The sequence below is a fragment of the Heloderma suspectum genome, chromosome 6 (assembly GCF_057233095.1).
Source record: "Heloderma suspectum isolate Gila_16-S chromosome 6, 16-S_ref, whole genome shotgun sequence".
Lineage (NCBI taxonomy): Eukaryota > Metazoa > Chordata > Lepidosauria > Squamata > Helodermatidae > Heloderma > Heloderma suspectum.
This window is the reverse complement of record NC_139463.1, coordinates 18,231,785-18,246,558: the sequence shown is the minus strand read 5'-3', so window position 1 is coordinate 18,246,558 and position 14,774 is coordinate 18,231,785. Positions and strand designations below refer to the sequence as shown.

General features: G+C 41.0%; 1 protein-coding gene across 19 annotated transcripts in view; it reads right to left on the bottom strand.

Moving 5' to 3' along the window:
- The window catches only part of ARHGAP32 (Rho GTPase activating protein 32), a 346,243-nt gene that overhangs the window by 172,929 nt on the left and 158,540 nt on the right, over positions 1-14,774 (bottom strand). For all 19 annotated transcript variants that reach the window (XM_084803670.1, XM_084803653.1, XM_084803655.1 and 16 more), the window contains 2 exons: positions 11,334-11,425; positions 9,908-9,992 (listed from right to left, as the gene is read on the bottom strand). In XM_084803670.1, the coding sequence (XP_084659796.1) occupies positions 9,908-9,992; positions 11,334-11,425 (177 nt within the window). The remainder of the gene's footprint in view (positions 1-9,907; positions 9,993-11,333; positions 11,426-14,774) is intronic.

The window sequence follows — 14,774 nt, the reverse complement described above, 5'->3', positions numbered from 1 at the left end:
CTCTCCTTTTCTGTGGAGATTATCATGGCCAGTCAAGATTACACATTTGATACTTTCTTCACGCTCACTAGTTTAGTATACTTAACACTTATACAAACAATCTATACCTTAAAGATACATTTCAATACTAGCCCTATTCACAGTCATACAGATTACCATTTAGTTGCCAAATGTTGCAGTTTTAAAGTGGATTGTACTAGTGCAATATAGTGACCTGGTACGCATGACGCGACAATGCACCGTGGATTGTTGTAACGTCCAAATCCATCATCGTTTCTGCAGGGTGGCTTATTTTTCATGAACAAGTCACCTTGAGAATTCATAACTTGTTATTGGGTTGTTCAGGGTGGCTTATTTTCAGAGTGGCTTGTCATGACATCCAAACCCGGAACAGTGGCTTCAGCGTGGCTTGTTGGAAAGAGCAGCAAAAAACGCTGCCATTCCTCGCTATCTCGCTAGTGCTGCCGCCATCCTTCCTCAACCCTTGTCAGCGTCCTCCACCCTGTACTCCCATACATTCAAGAAGAAATGACACCACAGAGTGTCCAGAACACATTCTTAACCTTTTTGGGGGCGGGGTCTACCACAAGTGCATAGATGCGAAAGTCTGCCACTATGAAATCTGCGTAATTTTCTCTTCAGGTTTACTGCACTGCCATGAAATGTGTGTACTTTTAGCAATCTGCCTCAATGCTCTGCCATAAAATTTGCATAATTTTCCCCTCAGCTTTACTGCTCGCCATGACATTTGTGTATTTTTAGCATGTCTGCCTCACTGCTCTGTAACTATCTGGCAGCTAACAATGGAGACAAGTGAAGTGATAAGCACAAAGGAAGGGGGCAGCTGAAGGTGGCTGGCAGCTGCATGACAAGGACCTTTTTGGGTAGGTGTAATTACTGCGGGAGTATGTGAAGCAGCCTTTAAAAAAAGGGTGTTCACTAGCAAGAGAAGCCTTGAAGTGGACGATGAAATTGACAAGGACATTGACAAGAGGATATCAGTATACTGGGCTAAATAGCAGACAAGCTATCTTGCGCAAGACTCTAGAAAAAAAGTTACAAATGCGTTACTGCGTTCATAAGTGCTCAGAAAATTAATTCCATTTGGCAATCTGATGTGGTGGGTGGGAGTTTCCCTTGGGAGCCAGCAACCCCAGGGGACCAAATGCAGAAATGGTGTTGACATAGAGACCAAGGAAACAAGGAATTCTGCCACAAAGGCACCTGGGATACATGCTGCGAACTGGCGGGATGACTGAGGGGAGAAACAAGCCATGGCAAGCCATACAGAGTCCAATCATCCGTCAGGTGAGCGAGAGAACAACCAACCCATGGTGGCTCATTCTCAGTGTGCTCAGTGTGGCAAGTGTGAACTTGCCCAGTAGGCAGAAATTTGGGTTTGAGAATGAGATCCTTGTGTCTCCACTGAGTCAAAGATCAGGGCTAATCACACTAAACACAGCAAAAAGTTTGCCACTTGTTCTATGCTAATCTCTTTATGAACACAACACACACTTGGAGGGAGACACATGCCTTTAAAAATACAGTAGACCTGTCAGGGAATTGCTGTGTTAATTGGGAGGCATGAAGTAAGCAGACAAGTGACAAATTTACTAAATGAAGTGTGCATCTGTCATTACTGATGGCTGTTGGCAAGACATAATTCTCACATGCTGAGGTAGCAATCCTATAAATATTTACCTAGCTATCAATAAGCTCCCCTGAATTCACAGGGTTGCACTGTGAGCTGGCTGTACTGAGACAGGGATTATAAATCACTGAATTTCATGAAGGTGGAGTGTAGTAAACTGATATAGCAATAAGAATCAGATAAAATTGTAACATACAATTTACAGTTACATTTGAGGATAAACTAACATAAACAATTAAAGGTTAGAGCAATTCTGATACTGTAGATAACATGCATTCTTTGAAAGCACAATTTCCTTAAAGCTCTAGATACACTGCTCTCTCTCTCTCTCTCTCTCACACACACACACACACACACACACACACACACGGGAGGGGGGGAGAGAGAGATCTTCTTACAAGAGAGCTATAAAGAAAATTCTTATATTGGCTCCCACTCTCTCCCACACAACCTGCGTGGGTGGGTCAGGAAACATCAATACCCTTTTCTATAAATGGTTATGTTATACAAATCACATTCCAATTCATAAACACAGAGATGCACAGCCATGACTTCTAGAAGTCATGGCTTTCTCAGCCATGGAGAGCAGTGTTTAAGTACCATATGATCATGTAGTTGCTGAGAATGTACAGAACCTGAAAAAGGACAAATTATTTATCAACCAAGATGAAAGCCCCTCTTCCTTCTGAGCAGTAAAATGTGCACTAGAAATACAGGAAATTGCTTTCTGGGAAAATGTCCCTGGGTGAGAAAATGAAGAGGGATTTCAGTCTGGAAGCATGCAAAATGAATGAGTCCAATGAGATTAAACTGCCTAGCTTTACTGTGCTTTTTCTGCAATATCATCAAGCGTGGGTTTTCTCATCCTTTTACACCACTGTTTGCTTCAACAGCAATTCTCTCTGTCTCTCATTACTGGACTGATGCTGCTGTTCCCCTTTCTATCATCGAACTCAGCTACATATGCGGTAGGAATACAAGCACAATTCTTTCTTATAATGTGACATTATCTTAAATAATGGATGGACATTATCTTAAATAATGGAGGAGGATGTGTGTTAACATTGGGAAACAGGGTCTTTTGCCTTCCCAGAACGATATTATCTGTCCAGAAATGGAAAATAAGACAGATGACTCTAGAAAGGAACTATTTTCCCTTGTCAACCACTGCTTTTTAGGAGACCTGTTAGATTGTTTTGCAGAAAACTCATTATTGATTCTGAATGTTCCAGTCCTCTGCCATGATGCCTCTTTAGTTTCCCATACAGAAATATATATATATATATATATATATATACACACACACACACACACACACACGTACGTACATACATACGTACATGTGTGTATGTATATATGTGTGTATGTGTATATATGTATATGTATATGTATATGTATGTATATATATATATATATATATATATATATATGTATGTATGTATGTGTGTGTGTGTATATGAGCTATCCTCATATTTGTGAAATGGAGGATCATGTATTAGGTGCCAGGGTACCCTGAGGCATGACCAGCACAAACTTCTCTATTAAAGACAGACTGATTTTATTCTCAAGAATAGTAGAAATTCGGTCAACTCAAAGCTATAAAAACAACTTGGGACCAGGATACCTAAGACGGCGCCTTCTTCTTTACCACCCTGCCCAGTCACTGAGGTCATCAGAGGGCAGATGTCAGGGTGGAAACTGAGCCGATAGAACCCCAGAGCAGTTCTGATTCTGAGGAGGAACAGCAATCCGTGGGAGAGGAGCTCGCTCATCTCTCACAGGCACAACAGGTGGCAGAGATTGCTCCTGCCAGCATTTCTGGGAGAGATAGTGACCAGCAAGAGAGCGCTGGAGGGGGGCTTGCTGGACGCTCGGCGCAGAATCAGGGAGCGACAACAGATGGAGGGCGCAGAAAGGAGGCGTAGTGCTCGTTTGGCGCGCAAACAATGGTTGCATCCCAAGGACCCAAGGGAAAGAGGGAGGATCTCTCCCTAGCCCATAAGTTCAGGGTCTTTCCGTGATTCTCCTTCAAACGGGGACCACCTGCCTAACCTGGAGCATAGGCTACTCTGCTATCTTTCCCCAGTGCTGTTCCTTGCTTAGTCGCTGGTGATTAGCAACTGAAAGAGTCATTAAGTTATAAAAGGATTAAAGCCTTGAAAAGAATCCTTTTGTCTGTGTCTTGAGTTGGCTATTGGAGTAGACTGTAAGAGGCGGCGCTCCTGACAGAATGTCCCTGGTGGTTTCACATGGACCCACGGCCTAGCTAGAGTCCACCAGGAAAAGAGCCTTTAGTATGGTGGCCCCCTTCCTGTGGAACTCTCTGCCTCTGGAGGTCAGGCAGGCGCCAACAATGTGTTGCTTTCAGCACCTCCTAAAGACATTATTTCGAGAGGCCTTCCTTGAGTGGACCAGCCATGGTTTATTAAGTTCAGAATCTGTTTCTTTTAAAATGTTTTAATTGTTCTAATATGGTGTTTATTCTTTTATCTTGTTGTTCACTGCTCTGAAATCTTTGATGTGGATCGGTATATAAATATTGTAAATAAATAAATATAAAGCAATGTTAAAGCTTTTTCTCAGGCCTCTGAAGAATGCCAACAACTATTTTTCTTGCAGTTGTGCTAAAGAGATATCAACCACATAACAAAATTGGTCCATGATAAATGTCCCAGTTCAGACACAACATAATATTGTAACTAAAAACCTGTAGTTTCTACATGACAATTTTAATTTACTTACTGCCTAAATCTGCCTACTGCCTTTCCTATGTCATAGACCAATTTTCATTTGATTTTGTTGTTTTAAATTTGGTTGAGTGTTTTCCACAGAGGATCGCAGCATAGAAATATTAAAATAAAAATATCATCTTGGAGAACCAATGAATGGAAGGGTAATATATTGAGACTGGATGGTTAGAGCTTTTTTATTAAAGAATTTTGCCAGCGATGCTAGGATCTCTCCTCATCAAAACAGGTGGTTCAAACAGGTATTACAGTTTTGGAACATGGTATTATCAGAAATGGCAAACATTATACATCAGCATTGGCACTATTAACAATATCAGAAGAACAAAATGAAAAAGTGACATTTGCAGTGCAATCCTATGCATGTCTACACAGAAGTAAGCCCCATGGAGTTCAATGGAACTTACTCCCAGGTAAGTGTGTATAGGATTACAGTCTTAAGAAATTTATCGTGTTAATGCTGATAGCAGCCTACAGGGTAAAAGTTAACATTGGGAAACTGCAGAACTTCTCACAATGAAATCTTGGAACATGGAAGTATGACAAATTGCCATGGTAGAAAAACAGATGTGCCAACTGAAATTAGCTAAAGGCAAAGTCAAAACATCTGGTTTATATAAAATACAGCATGATTCAAATTCATATACAAATCAGGGACACACGCAGCAATATTTGTCAAAGCCTTTGCTCAGATTATAGAAAATAATGTAAGGGCACAATTCTATGCTTGTTTAGGCAGAAAAACATCCTTCAGCATGGGCTGGCTGAGGAATGCTGGGACTTTTAGGACTGTCTAAACATACATAGGTCCCATTTATAATTAGTTATTATGAAAACCATAAAGAAAACCTCCAAGCAGCCAATGGATTTCATCTGTTTTTCTCCGTAAAGTAAAAGTGGTGGTGGGGCAGAGTTAAATATAGCACTCTCTATTAATAAACGGCCTAGAATTGATATTGATAAAATTATATTTGCACTCAATTGCAGTATGTTGTTGTTGTTGTTCAGTCGTGTCCGACTCTTCGTGACCCCATGGACCATAGCACACCAGGCCTTCCTGTCCTCCGCTCTTTTCCAGAGTGTGCTCAAGTTCATATCCATTGCATCGGTGATGCTATATAGCCATCTCATCCTCTGTTGCCCCCTTCTCCTTTTGCCTTCCATCTTTCCCAGCATCAGGGTCTTTTCCAGTGAGTTTTCTCTTTGCATTAGGTGGCCAAAATATTTCAGCTTCAGCTTCAGCATCTGTCCTTCCAAGGAGCACTCAGGGTTGATTTCCTTTAGGATTGACTGATTGGACCTCCTTGCAGTCCAGGGGACTCGTAAGAGTCTTCTCCAGCACCACAGCTCGAAAGCATCAATTCTTAGGCGCTCAGCCTTCCTTAGAGTCCAGCTCTCACAGCCATACGTTACTACTGGGAAAACCATAGCTTTGATTCTACGGACCTTTGTCAGCAAGGTGATGTCTCTGCTTCTTACTATGCTGTCTAGGTTTGCCATGGCTTTCCTCCCAAGGAGCAAGCGTCTTTTAATTTCATGGCTACAGTCAGTGTCTGCGGTGATCTTGGAGCCCAAGAAAATAAAATCTGTCACTGCTTCCAGTTCTTCCCCTTCTATATGCCAGGAAGTGATGGGGCCAGATGCCATGATCTTCGTTTTTTTTTAATGTTGAGTTTCAAACCAGCTTTTGCATTCTCCACTTTCACCCTCAACAAGAGGCTCTTTAGATCCTCTTCGCTTTCTGCCATTAGGGTAGTATCGTCTGCATATCAGAGGTTGTTGATAATTCTCCCGGCAATCTTAATTCCGACCTGTGATTCATCCAACCCGGCGTTTCTCATGATGTACTCTGCATATAAGTTAAATAAGCAGGGCGACAATATGCAGCCTTGTCGTACTCCTTTCCCAATTTTGAACCAATCGGTTGTTCCATGTCTGGTTCTTACTGTTGCTTCTTGACCCTCGTACAGGTTTCTCAGGAGACAGGTAAGGTGGTCTGGTACTCCCATCTCTTTAAGAATTTGCCACAGTTTGTTGTGATCCACACAATCAAAGAATTTAGCGTAGTCAATGAAGCAGAAATAGTCTACTTCTAGGTAGGGTTGTTGTTGGTGTAACAGCCTAAGCTGATAAAAGGCATGACAAGCCACTGAAGTCAACCATGCCTCTAGTGACAATGATGGATCTAAGAGTACCCCCAAACTATGAACTTGCTCCTTTAGGGGGAGTGCACCCTCCTCCAGAACAGGTTGAATGCCATTTAACTGGACAAATGGCCCACTCATAACAAGTATCTCTGTCTTGTCTGGATTGAGTATCGGCCCTCATCCAGTCTATTACTCTGCCCAAGCACTGGTTCAGAACATCAAATGCCTCACCTATATTAGATGAAAAGGAAAGGTAGAGATGGGTGTCATCATAATGGTGACACTTCAGCCCATATCCCAGATAACCTCTCTTGCCCTGGGTTTTGTTTGTCAGTCTAAAATGTGCGCGCACACATACACACACACAAAGGGAAAGCCAAACAATCAAGAGGTCTGACAGACTTTTTTCCATTACCTATAATAGGATTATCTGACACTCACCATTTGTGCTACTGCAAGTTCCTGTAATACTAGAAAATTAATGTAACATTGTTTCTGACCTTGCTACACCCCATTGTAAGCATTTATTTGCTGGCACAGCAAGGTTTTTGGATCAAGTCCTACCATAATTTAAAATGAACTAGTACTATAGACAAGAATATATTCAGCAGCTACTCAATACAAAACCTATAAGACAGACACATTTACATAAAATTGTTGCATAGATTGAAAACATGCTGTAATCACTGCTAGGGATTACATGACAATAAAATTAAGCTACAGATACGTTTCAAGCAGAGGGAAAAACTGCAGAACACTACATCACCTTTACAGTTGATTTGCAATATTGATACATATTGCTTGCAATGGTTTTTAGCCCCTCTTTTTTTCCTATCATGACCACAGCTGCAGACACTCACCAATATAGCAAAATAAAATTTATCATTCAAAGAATGACCTTTCAAAATACACTTTGAAGTGCACTAGCTCAGTCTTGGAAGGATGACTGCAATAATAAATACAATTTACTTTCTCAGTACACTGGTGAATTCTTACTGTTGACAGCAGCAAAGCACATCCTATTTCTGAAGGGCAGATAGTCCAATAAATCCAGTGTTTTGCACAGCTAGCTAATGTTTAGGGCCACAGTCTTGCTGAAAGATCTGTAATATTTTTCATTAAAGAAGAACTTCATTTCAGAACATTATACTAAAACTGAATGAACACACATACACACACAAAGAAAGAGAGAGGAAGGAAAAAAAGAAGGAAGGGAGGGAGGGAGGGAGGATACACACACACACAAAACTTTATTGATGGAAAAATTAAGTTTCTCAGAAAATCATATAATACTGGTTTTCTCTAACATTCAAATCTTGTTTCACATTCAAAGGTAAATCAAGCTTTAAAGTGTCAAGTATTAACATTCCTGATTTAAGGAGGAAAAGCAGAAGTTCTTCAACCCATACCCTATATTTTACGTTTTATTTGTGCCCTTAATGCGGTGAGAATAATTATAAACAGGAAAGTGTCTCATAATATATACCTTCAAATTTCTGTCCTGCAGAGTTGCTTTAAATTCAGTTGTCATACCGCAAACATAGCACAACTAACTGTGCAACTAACCAAAACAAGCAACACAGTCAAGCCTACATAGCCAGTTACACAATTAATAAAATAGTTTCCACGTTCAACTAATGCTTAATCATCAAAACCAACACTCAAATATCACATTGTGTACAAGTTCATAACATCACTATCCTGCAATTCAGGAAGCAATACTGTATTTAAGAACTAGTGGCTGAATTTGCTTTTTTCCTCCTCCCAATCCCATTTTTCTTTTGTCTTGTATCTTTCAGAGTGTAAGCCACTCTGGAAACCTTTTTTGGCTGAACAGCGGGATAAAAATGCTTCAAATAAATAAATAGTGCAATTGTAATAAATGTGTTCTTTTTCTGATGAAACTCCAAATTTAAGAAAACAACATGTATCTTTGGAAGATAGCAAAGATGAGAAGCTGTTTCAGCCCCTCTCATGTGCAAGTAATCTACATGACTTGTGCCCAATGAAGTCTACACTTCTGAACACATAGGCTACTTCATAAAAATAGTAAGATTTGATAGCCTACAATGATATAGTAGCTGTGTATCTAGATCCAATTTGGTTAGTTGCTTTAAGGGAGAAATCCTATGTCACCTAGGCAGCATCTGGGGGACAAGGGATTTTTTCGGTTTCCTGGTTCCAAGGTCAGACAGGCTCCAAGCTTAGAGCCAGGAAATCATGCTCCCCTCCCCCTACAAGCCAGCATGGAGAGAACCATGCTAGCTGCTTCTCTGCACTTGTAAAATGAAGCACAGAGATGGGGAGAAAGAGGCATTCCTGGGGGAGGGGAGGAGACCGGGGCAGCATTCCTACAGTTTTTCCTATAGCTGCCCCAATCTCCTTCCCTCCCCCTCCCCGAAGCCTCCACTCGATGGGCAAAATTGCCCATTTAGCTAAAATGCAGAGGCAAGCCTAAAGTGCCTCCCTCTCTGCATAGTATACTTGTAAGTTCGGGGGCTTACGAGTACTCAGGGCGCAACCCATAGGACTGAGCCATAAGTAACTATAGGAACAAGAGGGCAAAACTGGTGATAACTGGGAATCTAATTCAACAAAGTTTTTAACCACAGGCCTGTTTAAACCATGTGCGTAGTGTTATTAGGTTAAGCTAAGGAAGTATTTAAAAGCTTTGTTAAACAAGGTGCAAGCTCAGAATTAAAGATTCATTATCAGAAACGAACAGAGGTATTTGCAAGACTGCTTTTATAATCTCTTGGACTGTGATTCAACTCTCCTTTATACAATCCATTTAATCAGTCTGGCTTCAATTAGGATGCACAATCTTAACACTTACAACAATATTTTTACTGTGGAAATCTGTTTAAGGCAGTGGGACGATTCAATATTCATGTCACATTTAATGACAGAAGAAAAAAATATCAGTGGAATGTGCAACCAAGAATCTAAATTTGAGCATTAAACTCTCATTTGTTTTACCAAAAAAAAATGATAGAACTCATTTCATTTAAAAACAAGGGTGACTAAAACATGATGCAGAGTTCAGTAGGGAACAAAATAGGGTCACATTCATTCAAAAAGATTCAAAACACATTGCCCATATACAAGGAGGAATGGAAGAATGCAAAACAGTGTGCTAGTCAGTCAATAGCATCAAGGCAGGTTAGAAATTAAAGAGAAGATTAGAAAAAATTCAGAAGACAACAATGTAGGACCATCGGGGAGATTAGAAAACATTCACATCTTGTGAACAGTTACCTAATAATAATGGAACATGTAAAACAATATTATAATGGAGCTCTTCAAACTACTTTTAGTTAACTAATCCACATTAAACAGATAAAATCCATGGATACACCCACCTGAATATTTCCAAAGTCCACGTTTTCATAATGGAAGTGTGCACATTCAGCCATCTTTGGAAAGTGGCCCTTGGTAAATGATAACCTGAAACACAAGTAACAGATTAGATCCAAGGTATTATAGTGACCAGAGCTGATTGCAGTAGTAAAACACAGGTTATGCTCAAAGTGTGATTTAGATACCTAATAATCTCAAATCCAAGGAAAGACGGAGTGCTGTCTATGTGACACAGAAAAGCAGTGAGGAAGAGAATTCTGTGAGGAATGCAATATATTAAATGTTATTTGTCATAGGTTTTTAACGGGCGAAAGAGTACATTTCAGCCCAATGAAGGCCAATGCCTAAAGGGAAGATGCAGGGACAAAGGTGTTCATCTTTAAATGCGGGGCAGGCGGGGGGCGGGGGACGACACCACACAGCATGAATAACCTCACACAAATGAAACCAGAATTTTACCTGTGAAAGAAATCACAGTCGATTAGTCCTCGGTTGGAAGTTATGGGGACAGAACATTTTTTTAAAATCCTTTGCCTAGTTTAAATCTGGTAATGCACCATAATTGTTTCCAAGCATTCCAACTACAGAAGTTACTCATAGAGGCTATACTTTAGCAGTTGCTAAAGCTGTTTTAGACTCCTAGAGCAGATATTCTGGTTGTAAAACAAGGAGACTACTTTCACCACTCACTCTTCCCATGGGTATTTAAGAGGGAAATGAGATTTAGCATCTAGCCCCTCTCCACTAAAAAACAGAGTCATCAGCTTTTCTAGGAAAATCAGCAGGTGATAAATGGGTGTTCTGTATAAATCCACCTCTACTGGACAGCCCTCTGAACCTTAAATCAACATTATAGTTGAAGATGGGTCAAATGCAAATCTAGCTAGCAGATTATATGGGAGTGTATTTTGCTTAGGGCAGGAAAAAGAAAGAGAAAGGAGAACAAAACAGGGCACAGAAATACAGTTAAAGATATAGTTAGGATGGCACTTTGAAGAAAGTCCATTTACCCAGAAGTCATGATTGCTGAGGCACACACTTTGGCACATCTTTCTTTCTGAATTAAGCTAGAGACTGGCGGCTTTTCATTTGCACCAATACCAGGTCAAAACATTATTCACAAACTGTTGGGAATAGAAGATGCTTTGAAAGAATAGTGCAGAAGTTGGAGAGTTTTGTGAATAACCTCCTGTTGTACTTTCCTGATTTCCAAGTGTAATCGGTTGAGAAGCCCTGACAATGTGAGTCAGCTCTCAACTAATTTGAATGTATTTCCTGTTGTCTGTTAACACTAGTTTGTTGTTGTTTTAAGCAACAATAAGTGCTCATCAATAACAAATCCACCAGTACCTTAAGAGTCAACAACCGAGAACCCACGGGTAGTAACTGAAGCTAGAAAAGTAACAATGATGAGATCAAGCAGCTTACTTTTTCACATTCTTTACTTTCATGCTAGCTGTGCTGCCACATGTCCGCAATGGTAACTCTCCTGAAATTTCAGGAATGTCTGCTCCTCTTGCCTGGAGGAAAGAAAATAAAATAACAGGAAAGTTTAGGTGCTTTTAGCAGTATTGTCAATCCCAATAGTTAGAAGACTCCCCTGAATCTTACAGATTAGGTACAGATTTTTAAAAGCAGAGGTTTGAATCTAGGCTTCTAAATCTACACTTACAAGTTCTAAAATGGTTCCAGAGAAAACAGCAGACACACAACCTTCTACACTAACAGAAGGATAATTATGAATTCTCTCTTCATTTGTGTTGATATACTCATTTTATGTAGCAGTGAGATGTAGCTAAGTGTGTACTGGTTTGAACCGGGAAGACCAAAGTTCAAATCCCCAGAAAATGATGATGCTCACTGAGGAATTCTGGAACATCTACACATTATTTGCCCAAATTCTTTTAAAGGGTCATTGTGAGAACAAGAGTGGGATAGCCCCATATTTGCTGTTTTGACCTCTTCAAGGAAAGAAAAATTCAAATTACAATATTAATATAAGAGGTTGTCAAGCCTTTCAGTTACAGAGGGATTTAAATGGTCTAAAAGTACAATTAAGCATGCACTGCCTATTACCATTTGGAATCTGAACTAGTTGCTCTTATTTTGTAGAATATTGACCTACATCAATAAACCTTACACAGCCTTCCCTTCAGCATATAGATTTTATAGCATCTCACCAAAATAAGCAATGTAGATGAAGTGCTGGTTTGTCATGCATCACTTCAGCTTACTTGTATGGATAACAGTGCTCTAAGTGCGCAGTTTTCCTGCATCACTCAAACACAAGATTCAAAATATCATGAAAATTGTTTCAAGCCTTTCATACATAAATCACTATACCCTTAATTTCTTCAATGTTTATTGGATGTGGGAAACACAATAAAATCATGTGTGACAAATATTTAAACAATATGTGAAATATGGCATATATCAAGGCGCCCTAAGAAATCTGCAGATTGCTCACCAGCTTTTCAGGCATACATAAAATATTGAACCACCTAACTCTTGCACAGTGCCACCAAACCAAATATGAAATGTATTTTAAATACGTTCAGTTTTCTAATGGGCACTGCTTTATCATCTCTATTGTTGTCAATGTTATCTAGACGCATTCCAGTCTGGGTTTAGACCTAGTTATGGGACCAAATCAGCCTTAGTCTCCCTGATGGATGACCTTTATCGAGAGAGGGACAGGGTGAGTGCAACCCTGTTAATTCTGCTCAATCTCTCATCAGCTTTTGATACCATCAACCATGGTATCCTCCTGGATCAACTCCATGGGATGGGCATTGGAGGCACTGCATTACAGCGGTTCCGGTCTTACCTGTGGGGCCAATTTCAGAGAGTAACATTGGGTAGCCATTCTTCACCCTCTTGGCAACTGAGCTATGGGGTTCTGCAGGATACCATCTTGTCCCCAATGCTGTTCAACATCTATATGAAACTGCTGGGAGCGGTCATTAGGGGATTTGGAGCCAGGTGAGGCTGTGAAAGTGCCTAGATTCAGTAATGTGTTGGATGAGGGCAAATAAACTGAAGCTGAATCCTGGCAAGACAGAAGCCCTGTGGGTGAGTGGTTTCTGAGTCCGGGAGATAAGCTCATTGCTTGTTCTGGATGGGGTTGCACTAACTTTGAAAGATCAGGTTCGTGGCCAGGGGGTACTCCTAGATCTATCGTTGTCACTGGAGGCCCAAGTGGCCATGGTGGCTTGCAGTGCCTTTTATTAGCTTTGGCTGGTTTGCCAGCTACAGCTCCTCCTGGACAGGGATAGTCTGGCCACAGTGGTACAGGCCCTAGTAATCTCAAGACTGGATTACTGCAATGCACTCTATGTGGGGCTACCGTTAAGGCTGCTCTGGAAGCTGGCGCTAGTCCAGAATGCAGCAGCACAGCTGATGTGAGGATCTGCCCCTTTTCAGCATGCAACTCCTTTGCTGAGGGAACTGCACTGGCTGCCTATTCACTACGAGGCCAGTTTTAAGGTTTTGGTACTAGTCTATGAAGCCCTAAACAACATGGGACTAAGTTACCTGAGCAAGCACCTTCTGCTTTATCAACCTGCCCTGTCACTGAGGTCAACAGAGGGCATGCTCCTGGTGGTTCCACAGGAACCTATGGCCTGAATGGAGTCTACCTGGAGAAGAGCCTTCAGTGTGGTGGCCCCCTTTCTATGGTATTCCTTGCCTCTGGTGGTCAGGAAGGTGCCAACACTGCATTGTTTTCAGCACCTCCTGCAAACATCTTTATTTCAGGAAGCCTTCCTTGACCGACCAGCCAGAGATTATATTGGTATTTTAACTATTTTTTAATATGGAGTTTTATTCTTTTATCTTATCTTTTTATATTTTATTGTTCACCACTCCAAAATCTGTCTAGAAATGGAGCAGTATATAAATGTTGAAAATAAAATAAAATAAATAAAGTAAAATAATAACAAGCAGAGATCTCCATCAGACAACATGTTACAAAATTCAGGTTTGGCCAGGGGGTGGGGGAGAATGGGGTGGGGAAGAAACTGAATTGATAGTCATAGTGTCTGCATGTTCAGAGTCCCAAGATGAAGTGTGGGGGGAGGGGTCCACACACATTCAAATTAGGCTCTGCAAATCATGTGATGGCTACAAGCGAGGACCTGGCGCTCCCCCAGGGTTGCTGGGAACAAGAAAATGTGCAATTCCCCATTTTGGAAACATGTTAATGCTGTTATCTCTAACGCTTGTTATTAAAACAAGCATGGATATTTCAAACAGAATAATTACTATTTTTTTTAAAGAATGCTTATGTATAAGTACCATGTTAATTCAATCCAGATCTTCACCTGGGCCAAAATTTTCTGGGTTACACAAAATAGGGTGGCTCCTGAGAACCATAGACAGAAGATAGGAGACTTTGGGCTGGTTCACATGACACAACAGCCCACCGTGGGTTAATTTATCTTCAGGGGCTGTTGTGTCATACCAGATAACTGCAGGCACCATTTTTGCATGGCACCCAGGGGTGCTCGGCTTGCCGTAGGTTGTCGTGTTGTGCAAACCCAGTTGGCAGGGGTTGTTTGAGGGTTAGACAACCCTCAAATAACCTTAGAACAAGCCATGGTTTATTTGAGGATTGTCTAACCCTCAAAACAACCCCTGCCACCTGGGTTTTCACAACATGACAATCCATGGGGCAAGCCTGGACGCCCACAGGTGCCCAACAGCCCCTGCAGGGAAATTCCAGGTCTTTCCCTCTGTGTCCTTAGTGCAGTCTCAGTGCATGGGAGCTGTGGGGGGGGGGACCCAAAAATCAGCACGCAGGCATCTCACACAAGGAGGTACAGATACAAACCTTCATCTGTAGGTGAATCAACCAAATATGAGTCCCAA